The 20,064-nt window shown below is 39.7% G+C and overlaps 1 protein-coding gene across 4 annotated transcripts in view; it reads left to right on the top strand.

Annotated features, from left to right (window-relative positions):
• PARP4 (poly(ADP-ribose) polymerase family member 4) overlaps window positions 1-20,064 on the top strand; it is a 106,175-nt gene that overhangs the window by 24,208 nt on the left and 61,903 nt on the right. For all 4 annotated transcript variants that reach the window (XM_050927667.1, XM_050927680.1, XM_050927662.1 and 1 more), the window contains 9 exons: window positions 3,337-3,486; window positions 5,261-5,398; window positions 7,013-7,186; window positions 8,573-8,733; window positions 12,657-12,794; window positions 16,120-16,218; window positions 16,429-16,612; window positions 18,983-19,142; window positions 19,708-19,832. In XM_050927667.1, the coding sequence (XP_050783624.1) occupies window positions 3,337-3,486; window positions 5,261-5,398; window positions 7,013-7,186; window positions 8,573-8,733; window positions 12,657-12,794; window positions 16,120-16,218; window positions 16,429-16,612; window positions 18,983-19,142; window positions 19,708-19,832 (1,329 nt within the window). The remainder of the gene's footprint in view (window positions 1-3,336; window positions 3,487-5,260; window positions 5,399-7,012; window positions 7,187-8,572; window positions 8,734-12,656; window positions 12,795-16,119; window positions 16,219-16,428; window positions 16,613-18,982; window positions 19,143-19,707; window positions 19,833-20,064) is intronic.

Genomic DNA, 20,064 nt, shown 5'->3' with positions numbered 1-20,064 from the left:
ACATGTACAGGTGGTGCTGTCTAGTGGTTATACCACTGGGTGCCAGCTCTGCTCCGTTTCCAATGTCCCTCTCCAGCAATTGTTCTAATGCTAAGTGGTCCACCTTTTGTTAGGCAGCAACTACGCTTTCCGGCTGGATCACCAGTTGCATTCACTTCCTTTCAGGGTAGCAGCGTCCAACAAAATAGATAACAGTCCAATACCCCCAGAAAAGAAAGAGTCTTCAGCCCACCTACTGACTCCTGTGGGTGGAGCAGTCTTGACTCAAGGCTTACAATATCTCTGTACTCTCCTCTTCTCCAAGGTTGGGGGAGATGAAGGGGTTTATGCCCCTACATACACAGGGCAGTTGGTAGGAGAGCCAAGCCCTCTCTCTCCACCAGGCTCTGACCTAGGATCCCTATGAGAGGCAGTGATAGCATATACCCATTTCAGGACTGCATCCTGGAGCCACTTCCTACCTCTTGCTTCCCCAGTCCAAGGTGTGGGCAAATGCCTCATTAAATGACCCTCCAGAAGCTAGAGCAAAAGGTTCTCTACTCTTAGGGAATGGCTAGCTCTTCCTTTAGGGCCTGAGGTAACTGCTGCTAGCAGAACTACTCTTGCAGCCAGGACTGCTGCTGCATTCTTACTTAGGAGTTCCCAAGGTAGGTCTCCCCCCTTCTTCTTCATACCTTGTTCTTGGCTTAGAATCTTGCACCTTTCCCAGTATTCTTAAAGAATTGCAGAAGAGCGTTTTTTATTGGGCCCCATTTTCCTTGTATCCTTGATAGTTGTTTCAAGGAAAATTTGGTTATTTAAGGCCTCTGAGTTTTCTGTATAAACACCCCCTTTCACTGGTACAGTCTTTACAATCCCAAAGAATATGATCTATTGTTTCCTGGACCTGTTATGCATTTATCTTTATTCTTGTTAATTAGAAATAAATTACTGCTTAACCTACGATGCCCTGTTAGAATTCTGAAAAGAACCACTTCATTCTTCCTTTCAGGATCTTAGATTATATCAACATTGTCAACTGTTTGGCATACTATTTGGAATTTTCTCCCCTTCGTTTAGTTTGCTCACAGTTCTTGACATTCCTTCTTTTACTCATTTTTCATTAGGTGTCTAAATTTCAGTTTTCTTAAGGAGATTCCTTGATCAGTTTGTTCATAATTAATAGCCCTTTTGTCTGTTTGTCTTCCAGTCTTTTACATCCCTACAGGCACCAGAATCCATGCTATTACTATGGTTATATCCAGTTGCACCAGTTTGGTTGTTAGCAGTAATATTGCATTCAGAATATCATTTCTGATGTCACACTTTCCATTGTAAATTGCCTGCTATCGTGAGAAGGAATCGGAGAAGATGGCCATGGCAGCTGACCACACATCTAAAGCCCAGTTTAATGCTAGCATAATCCGTTAGCTAAACCGTAAAAATGGATACAAAGTTAGCCTTAGAACTTGCTTGAATCTGGGTGAGGACACGCAGAAGGCTGTTTCCACTCTTCCCACTGTTCCTTCATCTTTTGAGTCATCTGTATATATATATATGGCCATAGTGTCCCCACTTATCACAAATATATTGATTTCTTATATCTTGTATATTTATCATTCTTCTCCTTTTATTTATTTGATTATATTATTTCATGCCTACCTCGGGGAAATGGTTTTCCAATGATAGAGAATTTTCCCAATAACTGTAGATTTTGATCTCTTTTAGTCCTTTTTTTCCCCATTTAAGATTCTTTATCCACTCTGTACTCTGTTTACATGGGAAACTTTGAATTTTTGCCCTACTTAGCCTCCACTTAATTCCAAATAATCATTATATATTCGCTGAGTGTTGCCTAGTACTTTGGCCCAAAAGGTTAAGTCTAAGAACTTCATTCTAAGAGTGATAGGCACTTCACTGGCATAAGAATGAAGGCACCACATGCAATATGCAATGGCTGTACTTGGATGTAGCCTAGTTTTCTCAGATTTGTGTTCACTGCTGACCTAAAGTCTTGGCATCCATACTCAATAAGTGGCCTAATTCCTGTTCTGTATAGCATTACCACTTTTTTCATATCCACTCCCCAGTATGTTCCAGAGATACTTTTAAGTAACTTAGCTCTACCTTTGTACTTTAATATTTTCAGTATGGTCCATGAGAGGCAGTCATATAGCTACAACTTTACATCTGTTTGGATTTTCCTTGTTGTGAACATCATTCCCTTAGTTTAGTCCAGGGCCGCCCAGAGGATACAGAGGGCCTGGGGTCTTTGGCGGCAGGGGGCCCCCGACTTTGGCGGTAATTCTGTGCAAGGGCATCCTTCCGCTCCAGGACCCACCGCCAAAGTGCCCCAAAGACCCGCGGTGGGGGGCCCCTCGCTGCCAAATTACCACTGAAGCGGGACCCGCCACCGAAGTGCCGGGTCTTCGGTGGTAATTCGGCAGCAGGGGGTCCTTCTACCCCAGGGCAGAAGGACACCCCCCCCCCCCGCCGCCGAAGACCCGGGGCGGAAGAAGTTCTGGGGGCCTGGGCCCCACGAGAGTTTTCTGGGGCCCCCAGAGCGAGTGAAAAACTCTCGTGGGGCTCCAAAAAACTCTCAGGGGCGCTCCTGCGAGGCCTGGGGCAAATTGTCCCACTTGCCCCTGCCCCCCAGGTGGCCCTGGTTTAGTCTATGGAGAATTTGAAGGCCCGCCTGTTTCCCTATTCTGCACTTCCCTTAAATGCATAATTGAAAGTGCTGCCAAAAGAATAAAAGTTTCTACTTTTTGTCCGTATGACACAAGACAGCAACAAATAATGTGATCGCTATTCCTGTACTCGTCTCCTTGGGGAGGTTATTTATCATGATGTTAAATAGGGTTGGGCTATAATTACACTCCTCTGTGGAGTTCCTTTTGCAGTTGTGTATGTGTTGGAAAAAGCTTTCCCTATTCAGACTAGTTGATTTGCTGAAGTCCCTTACCCATATATACATTCTTCCTATAATATCCATGGAGCCTACTTTATGAAGTAGTCGTACTCTCCATAACACATCATAGGCTTTTCTATGTCCAAAAAGGTTATTTCCCCCACCCCCATTCCAAATTGTCTGTTTCCCATTTAAGATCCTCCTCCAACTGGAGCAAGCTCTGTATGTGCAGAGGGGTGGAGTCATCTGGGCCCGGAACTGCTCCTCAACCCCTTCTGTCTCAGTGTAGGGTTTATGTGCCCCATCACACTCTTAAAACCTGTTACGCTAGAGCTCTAGATTAACTTTACGCACAAGTCTCTCAGCTGGTAGTGTGACATGCCACAAAACTGGGACACTTCTGTAAGTCTTGTTTTTCTTATGTATCTTGATGTTGTCATTCGCAGAGTAAAGAACACTTCATAGCAACTAAGACTTCTGAAGAAGTAAGAGAAAATTATGAGATTTATATTGAAGATTTGAAGAACCAGGATTTTCTATTAAGAGAAACCTTTCCACCAAGTGCAGACTATTTAGCCTCTATGAAATTACAAGAGGTTAGTATGACTTATTTGTTTGTATTCTTCTAGTCTTGATGATTTATATTAGTTTCTGATTCTCTGAGTGTGAGGATTATGGTTTAGATGTAAGTAGTAGAATATAATAGGTTAGGGAAAATGGTATTTATGGGCTAATGTTTTGAAAGATTTTTAGGAATAATGAACTAATGGTTTACATTACTTTACTCTAACATATGAAAAGCAAATTTAATCACGCTGTAGAGAATTCCCAGTATTCGTATTCCCACCGTAGGTAAGTACATAGAATACTCCCTCAAAGTCCATGGGAGTTGTGCCCAAAAAATGTCAGGATATTGTACGATTTGATGTTTTCAGGTGCCAGAATTCTCACTCATTCATAGCCTTGATCCAATTTCCACTGAAGTCTGTAGGAACAGACAACAGTGAGTTGGCCCTGGCCCCAGGAGTATTTTTCAAATAGGTTTGATTGTCTATCTGCTATTGAAAATAGATGTAGTGTGATACAATTTTTTTTTCCATGTACATTTTTACTGTAACCAATCTACCTTTGCCCCAGATAAGCTAAACTATGTGTTGACACAAAACTGGCTTTAAGATGATATCACCTATATCCAGGAAATGTTAGAATCCCTTGTATTGTTTTCTCTGAAGCAATACAGCTATTGTCACTAAAACTTCACTACCTTCCAACAGTTCTTTCCTATTCTAAGCATAGAGAAACATTTGTGTTGTGTCTGATACTGCTCTGCAGTAACTGCTGGAAAACATTGTTTATGGCAACAACTGGAGCTCAAAAATACTGCAAAAAAAAACACCAAAACAAATTTTAATAATGTTCCTCAGTACATATTAGAAAATCTCTCCATACTTTCTTTAGCTGCTTTGGATGTATGGATTGCACTGGTTTTCATGGCCCTTCCTTTCTTCTCTAGCTTTGCATCCCCAGTTTTTACCTGTATGAGAGGAATGTCTTTGTGATAGACTTATACAATTTTTTGCAGCTTTTTGAACCAGGTGAAATAGTATGCACCCTAAATGAAGACAATCATTTTGAATCCATCCATCCTGAACTTACAGGAATCAACTGCATAATAAAGAAAATAGTAAGGACATGCAGTCCATTCTAGCAAAGCTTACTGTTTGCAATCCATTGTCCTATTCATTGCATAAACAATAGATCCATCATTCAGCAGCTGGTTGGCTCTTGCCCTCACTGAAATTGGAAACAATTTTGGGGTAGTCTGTCACAAAGAATAATGGAGGAAAGGAAAGAGGGAGCAGGGAGCGATTGAGTTAGCTGAAGAGTCTGTGCAAGACAGAGACTCAGTATGAGTTTAGAGAATTGATTAGAAAAATTGTTCACAAGAGTTATGACTGTGGTGAAAGTGGTTTGGAGATGGTTTAAAGGGAAAAGAGAGAGAATTGCAGTGTAGTAAATTTTTTTGTGGAGTTTCTTCCAGCGGAGCTGGCAGAATATACCACCTAATCTGGAGCTTGTTTGCACTATATTTTAATAATAAATCCCATTCATTATCAGATACTCCACTCAACTTTCAAGCAAGAACATGACCTCATGCTTTGCCACGCTCCACATCCAGAAGACTTTTTGCAAGCAAGTCTCCCATTCAAGTCAATTGGCCTAAATAAGTCTTAGTAAATGTTAACACATATATTGTAGCGTATCACTTATGAGAACAGGGAAATCAGTGGGAGTTTTACCAGTGTGAGAACTGGAGGAGCAAGTTCTGCATCTCTGTTTCTTTTATTAACTGATATTTGTTTACTGCAGCTACTTCTAGAGGAAGCCATAAATTCAAGCACTTTATCCCAAGAAACTAGTGCTTTTGTGGAACTGATCTGGGCAGAAGCACTTGGTCATTTGGATCATTTACTACTTGAACCAGTAAACAACATCAGCCTAAATGATGTAAGTTAATTTTACTTAGAAATGGTTACTCTTTAGGAACCAGTGTTCTCTAAGTATTAATATAAGTATTTTGTTTCCAAGCGGGAGTATTTTGCCCTTTCCAACCTGGGATCGGAACTATACTAGATACCGTTGTATTTAAACACGCCTCCACAACTGTATCTAGTGTGTGTGTGTGTGTGTGTGTGTGTGTGTGTCCGTGTCCGTGTCCGTGTCCAGAGATTGTTGTGGGTGCATTTTATAAACCAATTAATATATACTTTAAATAAATTTAAACATACCATTTGATGTGTAGATATGGGAGCCTGTCTACTGCAATTTCCTATTCATTTCTCATAAGTCACCAGGCATTTGGTAGATAACATTCAATCATTGCCAGTGTAGGTAAGATATGAACCACAGTCCTAGAAGTGAAAAGGTCTGTATCTCAGTGTGTCCCTCTGTAAGAATTAAGTTGATAAAATTCATATATTCTGACTGGCTTCACTGCCAAAGTAGTTAATTTGTAAGAGAAACATCATTATGTGCAATTTCCTAAGAAAAAGTCTTAAGTTTTTAAAATATAAGTATTTAAAAGCTGTGGTTCAGTTAGGAATGTTGCCAAAGGGCCATTTTGAAGCCAGGATCAACTTTGGATCAATATTGATATAGAGTAGAACTGGGTTACGAAGTCCCTGGCTTATGTCACCACTATTACACTACTGGATGGTTTGTGTAAATTATATTGAAATTTGCCTCTTTCCTTACTGCCCTGTGATCATCGAACTATCACCTGGCATTCTACAGAAAGGATCAAATGGGAATGTATTACAAGTAACAGCTGTATTGAAATTCAGTACAGCTATGCAAGCAAATCTATTTCCTCTAGGAATGGTGTCCCTAGCCTCTGTTTGTCAGAGGATGCAGATGTATGGCAGGAGAGAGATCACTTGATCATTACTTGTTAGGTTCATTCCCTCTGGGGCAGCCGGCATTGGCCACTGTCGGCAGACAGGATACTGGGCTGGATCAACCTTTGTTCTGACCCAGTATGGCCATTCTTATGTTCTATTTCCTGTTTTATTTCAAATTTGGACAGAATGTCAAATGGATAATGGTACTTCAGTGCAATCTTCAGTCTCTTGCTATAAATAGGTGTTCGCCTTATGTACCGATAGATAAATTAATGATTTAGAAGTTTAATTAATATTTATTGTTATCTTCTTGTAGTTTCCAACCATAAACCCTCTGGGATTGTTTTCCATTATTTAATAAAGAGTTAGTCTGACCTTGTGAATTTACAAGAAACTAAAGCACTTCCAGCTAATTAAATCCATGTTCTTTTTTGTTGTATACTTGGGGTGCATCCTGCTCCCCTTACTTCGTGAGTAGTCCTACTGAAATCAGCACGACTACTTGCGGAGTATCTCAGCATGAAGGCAGAATTAGGTCCTTGGTTTTGAATGCCAAACTCAGGTACAAAAAGGCGTACTGATGTTGCAATAACAAAGAATAAACAAAAAAGTATTATCTTAGTGTGGAAAGAAATTACCCTCTATTTCTAGTATTTACCTTTTTCAGGCTTGTTATACTGTTTTGTCAGGATTTCATATTTAATAATCTCTTCTCTTGAAGGTGAGCAAAGGGGAAGGTATTCTACTTCAAATAAAGAATGCAATGAATGAGGGAACAGCAGCAAAGGCACTGAAAGCGATGATGATGGAGTTCTATCGAATTATACGTCACAAAAGTGGAATAGACTATAATATTACCAAAAAACTGTTATCTAGCAAACAGGACCTCTGTCAGGTAACACTTTCAGATTGTTAGCAAGCTCTGATGTGTCCTGTATAGTGTCACTTATAATACTGTTACACCAGTGAGTAGGATATTTTTTCACTCTTGCAAGGGCTACTAAAGGTCCATTGTGAATCCAGATAGCAATGGGGGGCTTACCAGTGGTGCAAAAAAGTTACATTTAAAATATGGTTGATATAATTATCTTTGGCCATAGGAATGTTTCTGATACCAGAAGTCCCACATCCCATAAATCTTGCCCATGACTGATGATGTGGCAACAATATAATGTTTTTATAGTTTAATGTTGTATAATTAATTTGTGTGCAGGTTAGGTACCCCATCATGATATGTTGTTATACAGATCATACTATATGATCACAATGGTCCCTTTTGACCTTGGAATCTATGAATATGCATTAATAAAATGTGTGTGTGTGCCATTTCTCCAGGCACAAGCTGGTGCTGGGTTGCTTGGCCTCCCCACCCTGTCTCCATCCTCAGAGCAGGACAACTCCCTGCTAAGGTTTGGGAATTGGATTGGTCCGAGCAGGGCCGGCTCCAGGGTTTTTCCGCCCCAAGCAGTGGCGGGAGGGCGGGGGAAGCCACGATCACAATCGGCGGCAGCTCCACCATGCGACTTTCTTCTTCGGTGGCAATTCGGTGGCAGGTCCTTCCCTCCGAGAGGCACCAAGGGACCTGCCGCCAAAAAGCCCGACTTGCCGCCCCTTCCCCTTGGCCGCCTCAAGCACCTGCTTGCTGAGCTGGTGTCTGGAGCCGGCCCTTGGTCCGAGTCTTGTGATAACATGATCTCAATCCCTCACCGTTCCCCCCTCTTCTAGGCTGTGAAGCCCAGCTTTGTGCATTGCTTTTAGTGCCATTGCCCTCCTGATTGGCCAGTGGCACAGCTAACACCACAGGATGGCTGCTGAGTGGCAGCCAGGGAGTGGAGACAGCCCCAAGAGCAAAGTCAAAATGGCAGCCAGCAAACAGAAAGTACTGGCTTGCTGAGTTGTTGTGAGATGGCCCAAGGCTTGGAGTGATTTTGGAGTTTTATGAAAGCAGTTTAACTGTATCTGCCATGTTTTGTTTACATAAGTTGCCACACCTGGTTTCACTTTTGCTATTCATGCTAATGGATAAGTTGAAATAGTCTCTGCTTTTATCTTCAGTTCCAGTATTATTTCACTATAATTAGTGTGAATGATTTTCTTTTACTATAATTTTCTCTCTCTTTCTTTATTCTGGGTTTTGGTTATTTTCTAGATTAAATGTAACAAGTATAAAATGACTCCCCCCAAAAAAGTCACCAAAAATGTAGATAATTAGAACACTGTTCACTAGTCACTACAATATATTATCCACATATCAATTCTAATGTATATCTTTATATTTTAGCTAATCAGAGACATGCTTAATGTCTGCGAAACAAGTATGTCAAGCCCTAACCCACCATCTCTTGCTAAATACCGGGCTTTAAGGTGCAAGATAGAAGCTATCAATCCAAACAGTGAAGAATTTCTCAATGTTAAACAGCAGGTGTTGAAAAATAATCACAGGTGGGTGTTTAATAGTGATAAAATGACCTCAGTTGAATTATAGGAATAATACATAAAATACATATAGTGAGGGGTGGGCCACCAGATTCTGCCACAGCAGTGAGATCTTTGGCTTGCTCCTCCAGTTCTCACACTGGTAAAACTCCCATTGATTTCTACTCCACTCCAGAGCCAGCAGGGTTGTGGAGTAGGCAGAACTGGCCTTTACAAAAGCAAAGTAAGCAGGCATAGCATGTCAGGTGTTTGTCCTATTCCTCCTCCATCTCTGAGACCAAAGGAAGAGAAAAGAACTTGCTCCCATACCTTCCCTAGGACCAGAACTAGATGGGAAGAAATTCATGCCCAGTCATCAGCTCCAGCAGCTTGGGGCTGTGTCCTTGCTGGGGCCCTGCAGATTGTACAGCCAGCATGATAGGTCATTGGTAGCTCACTCCCAACTCTAAAAACAGCTGGATCTTGGCCCCGGTTGTTCTTCCTGCCCATCTTTGCTTGGATCAGCTCTATAAGATACATCTTCTTCTTCTATGATGTACATTTGGATTGAATAGAAACAAATTCATTATGACAGTATCTGATAAGACTGCTAAAACTGCTCTATTTTTTGTTTCATTATTCAAGGCCTCAGTTTTGAAAAACACATCATCCTTTTTGGAAGGAACTATTTTTAAATTTGTTTTAATTAGATTTTACGGCTTCTGTGTTTGTTTCTGAATGTCAGTGTTTATTTTCAGGCATTTTAACACTGATCTTTTTTTAAGTGTGAATTTTTTATTTCAGCTATTTTTAATTTTCCTCGTGTTTATTTAAAAAACCTGGCCCCTCTCTTTTGAGGATCACCTTAGCCCCTTTCAAACAATTCTCATTCATGTAAAAAAATATAAATTAAATGTTCTTTTGTATATACTTTCAAAAAGCTTACTCTCTAATGTATATTTCATTTGGATTCTATTTAATTGTATTGGTTGGTGTTATACTAGAGACCCTATCTTGTAATTAACCAGTAAAATTAAACATGAAAAAATGAATAAACTCATAGAAATAAAGTTAGCCAGACTATGTGATCTTAGTTTTTGGGACACTGCATTTGATTTACTGTAAAAGATAATTTTTTCAAAAATTAAACTGCTGTGGAAATAGATGTTGAAGGAGCAGGCTTAAACAATCTTCTAAAAAAGAAGCTTTATATAGTAGCTCCATAAGTAGGGACATTAAAAAATATTTGTAATCCTCAAAAAACCCTCCTTGGGTAAAGTTTTCCCAAGTGCCTAAGTAACTTAGGAGCCTAAGTCCTGTTTACAAAAGTGACATAGGTACTTAGGAGGTGATAGCCTTGTCTACACTACAAATGGCTTGCTGGTATACTGGCAACATAAGCTGCATCTACACTAAGGGCTCTGACAAAAGGAGTTTTTCTACCCAGTTAGGAATACCAAGTCCCTGAACCACAGAAGCACTCATCTGTCACCATAGCTGCATCTAAACGGGGGGTTCTGCCGCATAGCTATGTTGGCTGGAGGGGATGGGCTTTTTACACCCCTGACTGACAGCTGTGCCAACAAAACTTTGTGATGAAGACCTGGCCTCATTCTTTTTGAAGTCATTGGGACTTAGGAGCCTAAGGTCGCAGCCTGGTCTACACTACAAAATTAGATCAACATAAGCCACCTTGCGTCAACTTAGTTGTACATGTGTCTATACTTACATTTGTCTTCCGCTGATGTAAGTGTCCAGTTACAGGGATGCAGTAACACCACGTCCTTGAATGGTGTTGAGCCATGGTCAATGTACTGAGGTTAATGCAGCACGAGTACTGACACTGTGTGACTTATATTGACCCTAACAGTTCTCCAGCAGCTGTCCCACAATACCTGACTGCTCAGGTCACAGTTTTGAACTCCACTGCTAGGGGTGTCAGATACCAGAAGCCACTACTGCTCCTTTAAAATCCCTGCATATTTTTAAAAGTCTTTTCCTGGTTGCCTAGCCTGGCGAGCATACCTAGCATCTCTCCCTTGTTGTAAGCAACTAACCATGCTGGCTCCACTCACTAGATTTGCTACTGCTTGGAGCAGACAGTAGGTATTGGATCTCCTGAGCCTATGAGGAGAAGAGACTGTGCAGACACAGCTTTGGAGCAGTCATAGGAACATGGAAATCTGCCAGAGATTGCACAGGTGATGCAGGCAAAGGGGTACGGTAGGAATCACAGCAGTGCCAGGTGAAAACGAAGGACCTGCAGCAGGCATCCTAGAACCAGGGCAGCAGAAAGTCAATCCAGTGTCTAGCTACAGACCTGCTGCTTTTACAATGAACTGAATGTCACTTTTGAAAATGGTGCAAAGGCCTGACTTAACCTCCAGTGTAGATGCAGCAGGTTTAATGGGAAAATGCTTCTGTTGTCCTAGCTAATGTCACTCAGGGAGGTAGAGTTCCTACAGCAATGAAGAAATCTCTTCTGTTGCTATAATCTCCATCTGCACTATGGGGTTACAGCAGTGTATGCTGTACTCCTGTAGTACCCATTGTGTAGACATTTCCTTAAGAGCCAAGTCAGTTAGGTACTTTTGAAAAATTTACCCCTTATTTTAACTCTGAAGGTTGTCTCCTGTCGGAGGCAGAGCCTGGGAGTGATACCAATAAACAGCATGCTGGAGCATTTCATGGTCCAGATCAATGGATCCTGCTCCAAGTCTGGACTTCCCAGGATCTGAAAAGATATCAAAAAAGGCAAATTTTAAAAAAGCTTTGCTAAATTCCTCTCTGCTCGTGCTACTGAGGGATTCAGCACCAGATTCCTACTACTCTGAATGTATTATTTAAATATCTTTGAGAGGATCCCATCGAGATTGTTTTGTAATTGAATACGTATTTTGTATGTAGCTGAGCTTGTGGCAGGATTGTTCGAACTGAGCTTATAGACCCAGATCATCAGGTGCCTAAATATCTTTAACTCCCATTGATTCATGGAGTTGGGCACCTAAATACTTTTTAAGCCTTAGTCAGTGTACTACAACTTCCAGCAGCCATTGGTCCTTTCTACAGTGTAGACAGGCCCTTCGTCACTTACAGTACAAATTAGCTGGAGACCATTCTTTATCACCCCAGTGCCCTTTTATTTCTCTGTCTTTTCCCGCCACCACCTATATACAGCTATATACAGTTCAGTATCAATCAGGTAGCCCCTTGGCGAACAGCTTGCTCTTCCAGCTAGCTGGGAGCAACAGGCCCTCACTCCTCACTTTCCTGTCCTCCCTCACCTACTTCCTTCCTGCTAGCTTTATAGGCCTTCCCCCATCAAGCTCACAACCTGTCAGCTCCAATCTTTTCCCCTTACTGGGAGCTGAGCTAGCAGGCTCTGTGCTAACAGGGGCTGAGTCAGTGCCTTTTGGCCAGCACCCTGTTACATACAGCCTCAACAGACAAGTGTCAGTGGCTGCTGGGAGTTGTAGTGTAATGCAGCTACATTCTGTGCAGAACATAAGCTAGAAGCTCTTCCTTTTAGGTCACCCAGACCGTTGACTTCGAAAGGACAATGAGTAGGCCTGATAGATGGAAACTTTAAAATTTTGGAAAACTAACATTCTGATTTTTTCACAGTTCTGCCATAGCTTGAACTCTGTGAAACAAATACATTGTATAAAAAAGGGGGAAACCTACTATGAGATTACAGGCAATCACAGATTAGATAGCTGCTGTAGAATTACAATTTGTATTCCTGTTTGCCTTTAATATTTAAATATTTCCAGTATGTTTTCAGTAAATGTTCCTTTGTACTGTGTCTGGTTCTTGTAATTATGAAAGAAAAACAAATGAAGAGTAGTCATTTCTTTGAGGTACATATTCTTCACTCTTTAGCTATTAATTGAATTTGAATACACTTTCTAACTCACATTGCCTCAAAGTTTATTTTCAATTTCTTGCAGTGACTGTCCAGTGCAAGTTTTACAAATATACAGAGTTGGCAGAATAAGTGAAACAGCAGAGTTTCTGAGCAATCCTGGGAATGTTCAATCCTTATTCCATGCATCATCTGTGCGCAACTTCGTTGGAATTCTCTCCCGGTAAGAACTTGCAGTATTTTTTCTCTAAGGTTTTCCAGCATCTTTTTACTTTTTTGTTTAATATTTTGAGTTTATAAAGGACTCATTTTCTTTGACATTAAGCAAACGTTTACTTTAATGTTTGAGCATTAACATTTATGCAGGTACATCACAATAGAAAAATTTACCTTTTATTTTGAACAGATGAATTAAAAGATGTGATATTCTCCTGAAAACGGGTCTAGGGTGGATAGAAGTGGTCAGATATCATGGTAATAAGCATAATTTAAATACCTGGTAAAGAAAGAACTTAATTTTTTTTCAGTGTGTTCTATTTAAGATTAATTACTACCCTAATAAAATATAGAGAGAGTGGAAAGAGTAATAATATATCCCTTCTTCTACCACAGGAGTAGACAACCTATGGCACGCGTGCCGAAGGCAGCACACAAGCTGATTTTCAGTGGCACTCACGCTGCCCAGATCCTGGCCGCTGATCTGAGGGGCTCTGCAATTTAATTTAATTTTAAATGAAGCTTCTTAAACATTTTAAAAACCTTATTTACTTTACATACAACAATAGTTTAGTTATATATTATAGACTTATAGAAATACACCTTCTAAAAACATTAAAATGTATTACTGGCACACTAAGCCTTAAATTAGAGTGAATAAATGAAGATTTGGCACATCACTTCTGAAAGGTCGCCAACCCCTGTTCTAGCAAGTCTTCTATTGCTGACCTCCATTTTTAGATGTTGTTTTTAAAAATATATGTGTGTATGTAATATTAAGCACACATCATTGTCTTCTTCTGTTGTAACTCATATCTTACCACACACTGTTTATTTTCATCCCTTGTGCTGGATCTAATTAGGGTCAAACATCTGCAGCCAATAGTAGTACTAACAAATTCTATGCGACTTCACAGTAGTAAGTACTGAGTTCATTAATGAGTGTTCATGTGATCATCTACTTTAATTGCAGATCCTGACGACAAGAATCTGTTAACTTTTATTTGCTTGTAAAGGGCATGCACACCTATGATACTATATAAATAATACAATATTAGTTTTATTTCTGTAGCCAAATCTGTTCTTGAATAAAGTTGATTTCTGTCATAATCTTAACAGAATTCATATATTCTAAGGCCATATGGGACAATTAGGTTGTCTGGCTGAACTTCCTGTATATCACAGGCCACTAAGGGTATGTGTCAGCTGACTCAGGCTTGCAGGGCTTGGGTTTCAAGGCTGTTTAACTGTGGTGTAGTCGTTCAGGCTCTGGGACCCCATGAAGAGGGAGTGTCCCAGAGCCTGAGCTCCACCCTGGGCCTGAATATTTAGACCACTGTTAAACAGCCCCATAGCCTGAGCCTTGCAAACCAAGTCAGCTGATAACCCCTGCATTGAGCCCAATATAGTATTTCTTTTACTAAAACATACCTTTCAGAAAGGCGTCCAGTCTTGATTTGAAGAAATCAACAGATAGAGAATCCACTACTTCCTTTGTTAGTTTAATCCAAAGGTTTATCACCTTCAAAAATATGTGCCCTATGTCTAATTTGAATTTGTTTGACTTCAGCTTCCATCCATTGGTTCTTGTTATGCCTCTCTCCTCAAGATTAAAGAACCCCTCAGTACCAGGTATTTTCTCCCTGTCAGGGTACTTATAAACCGTAATCGAGTGACCTATTAAGGTCTTTAAGTTTCTCATTGTAAGACATTTTCTCCAGACCCTTCTCTGTGCCTGCTTCAAATTTTCAACATCCTTTAAAAAATGTGGACACCAGAACTGTATGTAGTATTCTGTTACCAGTACTGTAAACAATGGTAAAATAATCTTAGAGCTTCTCTGTTTATACGTCCAAGAACAGTGTTATCTCTTTTTGCCACAGTGTCACACTGGGAGCTCATGTTGAGTTTCTTACCCACTGTGACCTCAAAATCTTTTTCACAGAGTCACAGCTTTGAGGATACCAGCCCCTATTTTGTAGATATTACCTGTGTTTCTTGTTCCTAGATGTCTGACCTTGCATTTGGTTGTATTTAAATGTATTTTGTTTGAATGGGCCTGGCCTACCAACTGATCCAGATCACGCTGTATGACTGCCCTCACTTTGTCCTTATCCTTATTTACTACTCTGCCAACCTTTTGTGTCATCCTCAAATTTGATCAACAGTGATTGTATATTTATTTCCAGATCACTTGATTTAAAATATTGAACAGCATCGGGCCTAGTGCCAATCCATGAGGAACCCAACTAGAAACATCCCCATTTGATGATGATTCCCCATTGACAACTGCTTTATGAGTTCTGTCAGTTAGCCAGCTCTTAATCTATTTAAGATGTGCTTTATCTATATTATATAGTGCTAATTTTTTCATAAGAATGTCATACAGTATTAGATCAAATGCCTTACAAAAGTCTAAGTATATTACATCTATGCAGTTACCAATAGTAACCAAATTTGTAATCTCATCAAAAGTTTAAAGCTGCTTTGTTTGACAAGACTTGCTTTCCATAAAAGAAGATTAAAGTTAAGGATCAAACTGCCCTTCGCTCCTGGACACTCTGCCTTTTTTGTCCTCCCTTGTTTTGCTTAGATAATGTATGTATCTGTGATAGGTATATGGTGTTCCACATAGTATAGATTATAGAAAAGTAGCACTGTTTTATACAACAGACAAATATTAAGTGCTTGTTTTGTGTTAATGTGAATGTTTGCCAGTGATCACTATTTTGTTTTCACTTTGTAACATGCAGTTTTTATGTGCTACAACTAGAAAAATAAGGAGTATTTACTGTAATATCCTCTTGATGAACTTCACCCAGGGATTTCCCCTGTTGTGACTAACTCAGTAATATCTCTGTTTTACTGAACATTTTCCAGAACTCCCTTTCCATGGTTTCTGTAAACTGTATTTTGTCTAGTTCAGGGGTAGGCAACCTATGGCACGAAGGCGGCACGCGAACTGATTTTCAGTAGCACTCACACTGCCTGGGTCCTGGCCACTGGTCCGGGGGGCTCTGCATTTTAAATTAATTTTAAATGAATCTTCTTAAACATTTAAAAAACCTTATTTATTTTACATACAATAACAGTTTAGTTATATATTATAGACTCATAGAAAGAGACCTTCTAAAAACATTCAAATATATTACTGGCATGCAAAACATTAAATTAGAGTGAATAAGTGAAAACTCGGCACACTACTTCTGAAAGGTTGCCAACCCCTGGTCTAGTTCATCAGTGGCACCCTATTTACTCAGTATGTATTAATCACGGGACCGTATGTCAGGATCCTTCTACCTTCATTAACTGTGATGCTATTTCTTTTCTAGAGGTCTCCTTTTACCAAAGATAGTGGTTGAAGATCATGGCATGGAAAGAACTGATATTGGGAACCTAGGGAGTGGCATTTATTTCAGTGATTCTATCAGGTTTGAAATACTTATAATATTGGGTTCTTTTGACTCTTAAAGAAATTTAAGTTTCTTTTTGTAATGTTTTAGAGGAATTTTAAGATAACTTTAATGTTGAAAGTTATTCCTTTCCATTTTTCTACTTTCTATTGAAATTTAAAATAGAAATGCATGTTAATATAAACTGTATGTGTCTGTGTGTGTGTGATTTTTTTTTTTTAACTGTAGTACAAGCACTAAATATTCTCTACCAAGTGAAATGGATGGAACTCGACTGTTGGCTGTGTGTAATGTGGCACTTGGAACCTGCTTGGATTTGTATAAAAAGGATTTGTCATTAACTAATGCTCCAGCAGGATATGACAGCGTGCATGGAGTCCGTAAAACAGCAAACATCTCTTCAGATTTTGAGGTATTGAAATCAGATGCAACCAAAAAAAGGCACTGAGGTTGTTTAAAACTCTTGGATTTATTGTGCCAGTGTTAGATAACAGGATAGTGGGAGACTGAGCACCTAGGTTCTATTCCCAGTTCTGCCTCTGAATTACTATGTGGCAATGGGCAAGTCACTTAATCACTTTTACCTCCATTTCCCCATCTGTGAAGTGCATATAATACCTGCGTCACAGGATTTTTAAACATTTTTATAGAGCTTTTGGACTATGGCATGAAGGACACTATTTAAATGAAAAGTATTAATATTATTTCATATTACAGTGGAATTCGCCTGTAAATAGCTGAGAGAGATTTTATATTGAACTTGGTTCTAACAAAGTGGAGTGAAAATCCTGACCTACTTCGCTACATTTCAGCAGATTTTCATGTCACATAAACCACATACCCAAGAGGATTTGGAGCCGTGGAAGGGTCCACCAGGATTTGTGTAATGGATGTTGAACGTAGTTAGGCTATGTCTATACTAGCTGAAAATCATATTCCACCAGGGTTGCAGCCGTGAATCACAACTTCTTTTCCTAGGGTAGACACATCCCTTTAGTAAAGCGTTGCTTCAGTTACAGTGAACTTTCATTCCACTATAAATTATTTGCATTGTGCTATTTCCCTTGAAATATACCAGTTCATATCTGTCAGAGAGGTGCGGAATGCTACTTTTCAAGGAAATTTCCCCTGCATCCTATAATTATCACTTTCACATAGTAGAGGGAAAGGGCAAGGAGGATCCTGGCTCCTAGTCTTGCTACAATAGCTCCCAGCAAGGAGTAAAGAGCTGAGTAGTCTTGCTAAAGTTGCTCTGCACTGAGGGTAGAGAGGTTGCCAAGTGTGTGGTTTTTGCAGCCCAGTTGGGCTATTTATAACTGACAGCAGCGGGGATTTTTTAGCAGTTGCAGATTGTGGTGTTTGCTATTTTGCTGCCCTGTTGCCACTGGCCATGCTGCTCAGGAGTCGAGAGGAAGACTCCTGATCTATCTCTCCCTCTGCCCTACCGAGATGTCCTGCCCTGCACTCAGGGTCTCGTGTCTCATCTACCTCTTGGGTTACGTGTGCAGCATGCATGGAAGACCTGTGCCTTAGTCCCAAAACCTTCTGCTGCTCTCCTTCCCCATACCTGCTGATGATCATTGTGACTCCTGACATTAAGCAGTTATTTAGAGACATGCTCACTCACAGAAACTTTTTTGTGTATGGTGTCACAGTTCAGGGCATCTGCACCTGTATTTCCCCTCAGAGGTTCAGCAAGGGCACCTGACGCTCAGGCTTCCAGTTCTTGCCACTCTTGGGTGGAGACATGCATTTTCAGGCTGGACAGTTCCCTGGCCTTCTCTGTGTAATTCGCAGAACAGTCAGTCTGCCTAGACAGACCTTCTTGCCTTTTCTTCAGAGATGGATAACAGTTAAGGTTAAGATTTTGTCATGGTTATTTTTAGTAAAAGTTACACACAGGTCACGGGCAAGAAACAAAAATTCACTGGAGCTATGGCCTGTCCATGACTTTTACTAAAAATAACAGGGTAGAGAAATACCAGGAGAGTCCAGGGGACTAGTGTATGCATATGTCCCCAAGGGGACTTCAGAGGCTGATAACTGAGAAAGTTCAGTTGCATTCTCCTTCTCTACTAGAGAAGATACATACAATGCCACAACACCACATACACAATTGTATTTTAATATTATATACCCCATAGATACTCCAATAAGGTTTAATTTAATGCTGTAAAACTTATTTTAATTCCATAAGGTTTGTTCAGGATGTTATCAGTCTGTCACATATGGGATATAGAAAACAAAAATGAAAGAGGGTTCCACTGTCTTATTAATGTGTAAAATAAACACAATCACTGCTCCAAATTGTTTAAACTGTAAAGGTAGGAATAGGTGCAATACTATGCAAACAAATAAGCACAGTTGCTGTGTAGGCAGCCAGAGAAGGAAAAGTGATAATTATATTTGGAATTATTTTGAGGAACAGTTGTGTTAAGGAATTTTTTTTGAGAGAGGTTGGGCACCTGGATAACTTAATTGTGAGGCTTTCCGCTGAGTTGAGGATGGCATGAAAAAAGTCATAAATTTGTGAGTGAGAAAAGGAGACGAAAGGAGCAGTCAGTAGTGAAGTTTGGGCAGCGTAAGAAGGTAAAGGATGAGAAGAGGACAGAGGTGGAGTTCTTTGAAGAGTGCAAAGCGTTAGTATTAAAACCATACAGTTATATTGTGTATCTCAGATGAGATGTCTCTTTAGATCAACTCTTAAATCGATTTACAGTCTTTGTAGGAATACCTGTAGCTTTTATTATATTTGTAAAATAATTCTTTTTGCTTGCAACAGGATGATGAATTTGTTGTATACAAAACCTGTCAAGTTAAAATGAGATACATTGTTAAGTTTTGCCTTGCTGGAGACCAAGTAAAGCAGTTTCAGCCTGGAATTGAGACAGAATTAGAGCAAGATCGACCAGTGACCTCACATTGTCATTTACAACCCAAAGGTGGAAAATATTTCTTGTTTGTAATTGTCTTTACATCATAAATGCTATAGCTATTATCAATAATTCTTGAATAAAACTGATCAAATACATTTTTAATATAATTGAAAAATTATTTTGGATTGATTTGCAGCTGTCACCACACATTCTTGACTAATATTGGTATCTTGGAAGCATCTGTTTAACAGATTTCCTCTGGGAATAAATATTGAGGCTGGTTTTCTCCTCCTGACAGAGTGCCTTTCAAGAGGCCTAGCAGGAAGTACTCTTGCATAAGTCATCAGATGCTCTTTAAAGAATTCACATTTTACTCCCTAAAGGCTAAACAAAGGTCTTATGAAAAACCTGTCATCAACTCATGATCTCTCAGACAGCCTTTATCACAGCAATAGAGCAATATTATTGTGGGAATTCCTAACAGACACTGAGTATTATTTTTAATCCATGTATGATGAATTACAGTTGTAAACATGGGCCAAATGGCCATTGGTGTGTGGGATTGGCTATTATCCCACCACCCAAAAACCCAAACCAAAACACTAACCTTTCTTCAATTTTTTATATTTAGACTATGCATTACCAAGTATAAATCTTTTAAACCACGTAAAAACTGGTCTTCAGGACACATCTGGAAACCCAGTCCCTCTTGAAGATATTCATATCAAGGGGAGGATAATGGACTTCATAGCACAGGTACAGCGCACTGTTAGCTCAACTTTTCAGCAACTGACTATTGAGAATTAATTAAAATTGTTATGTACTGTTGAGTCACTTTTAGAAAAATAGACAACTCAATCTCTAAATGAAGGTCAGTCTCTTACAGGTCCTGACATTAATTCAAAGTGTTTTTAATTTTTAAAGATAAGCAGACAAATCACTTTTGTAAGTTCTTTGGGCAATGAAAAGATCAGTGAATTTGTGTAAT

Source organism: Gopherus flavomarginatus, chromosome 1, assembly GCF_025201925.1.
Source record: "Gopherus flavomarginatus isolate rGopFla2 chromosome 1, rGopFla2.mat.asm, whole genome shotgun sequence".
Classification (NCBI taxonomy): domain Eukaryota; kingdom Metazoa; phylum Chordata; order Testudines; family Testudinidae; genus Gopherus; species Gopherus flavomarginatus.
This window is presented reverse-complemented; position numbering and strand designations above follow the sequence as displayed.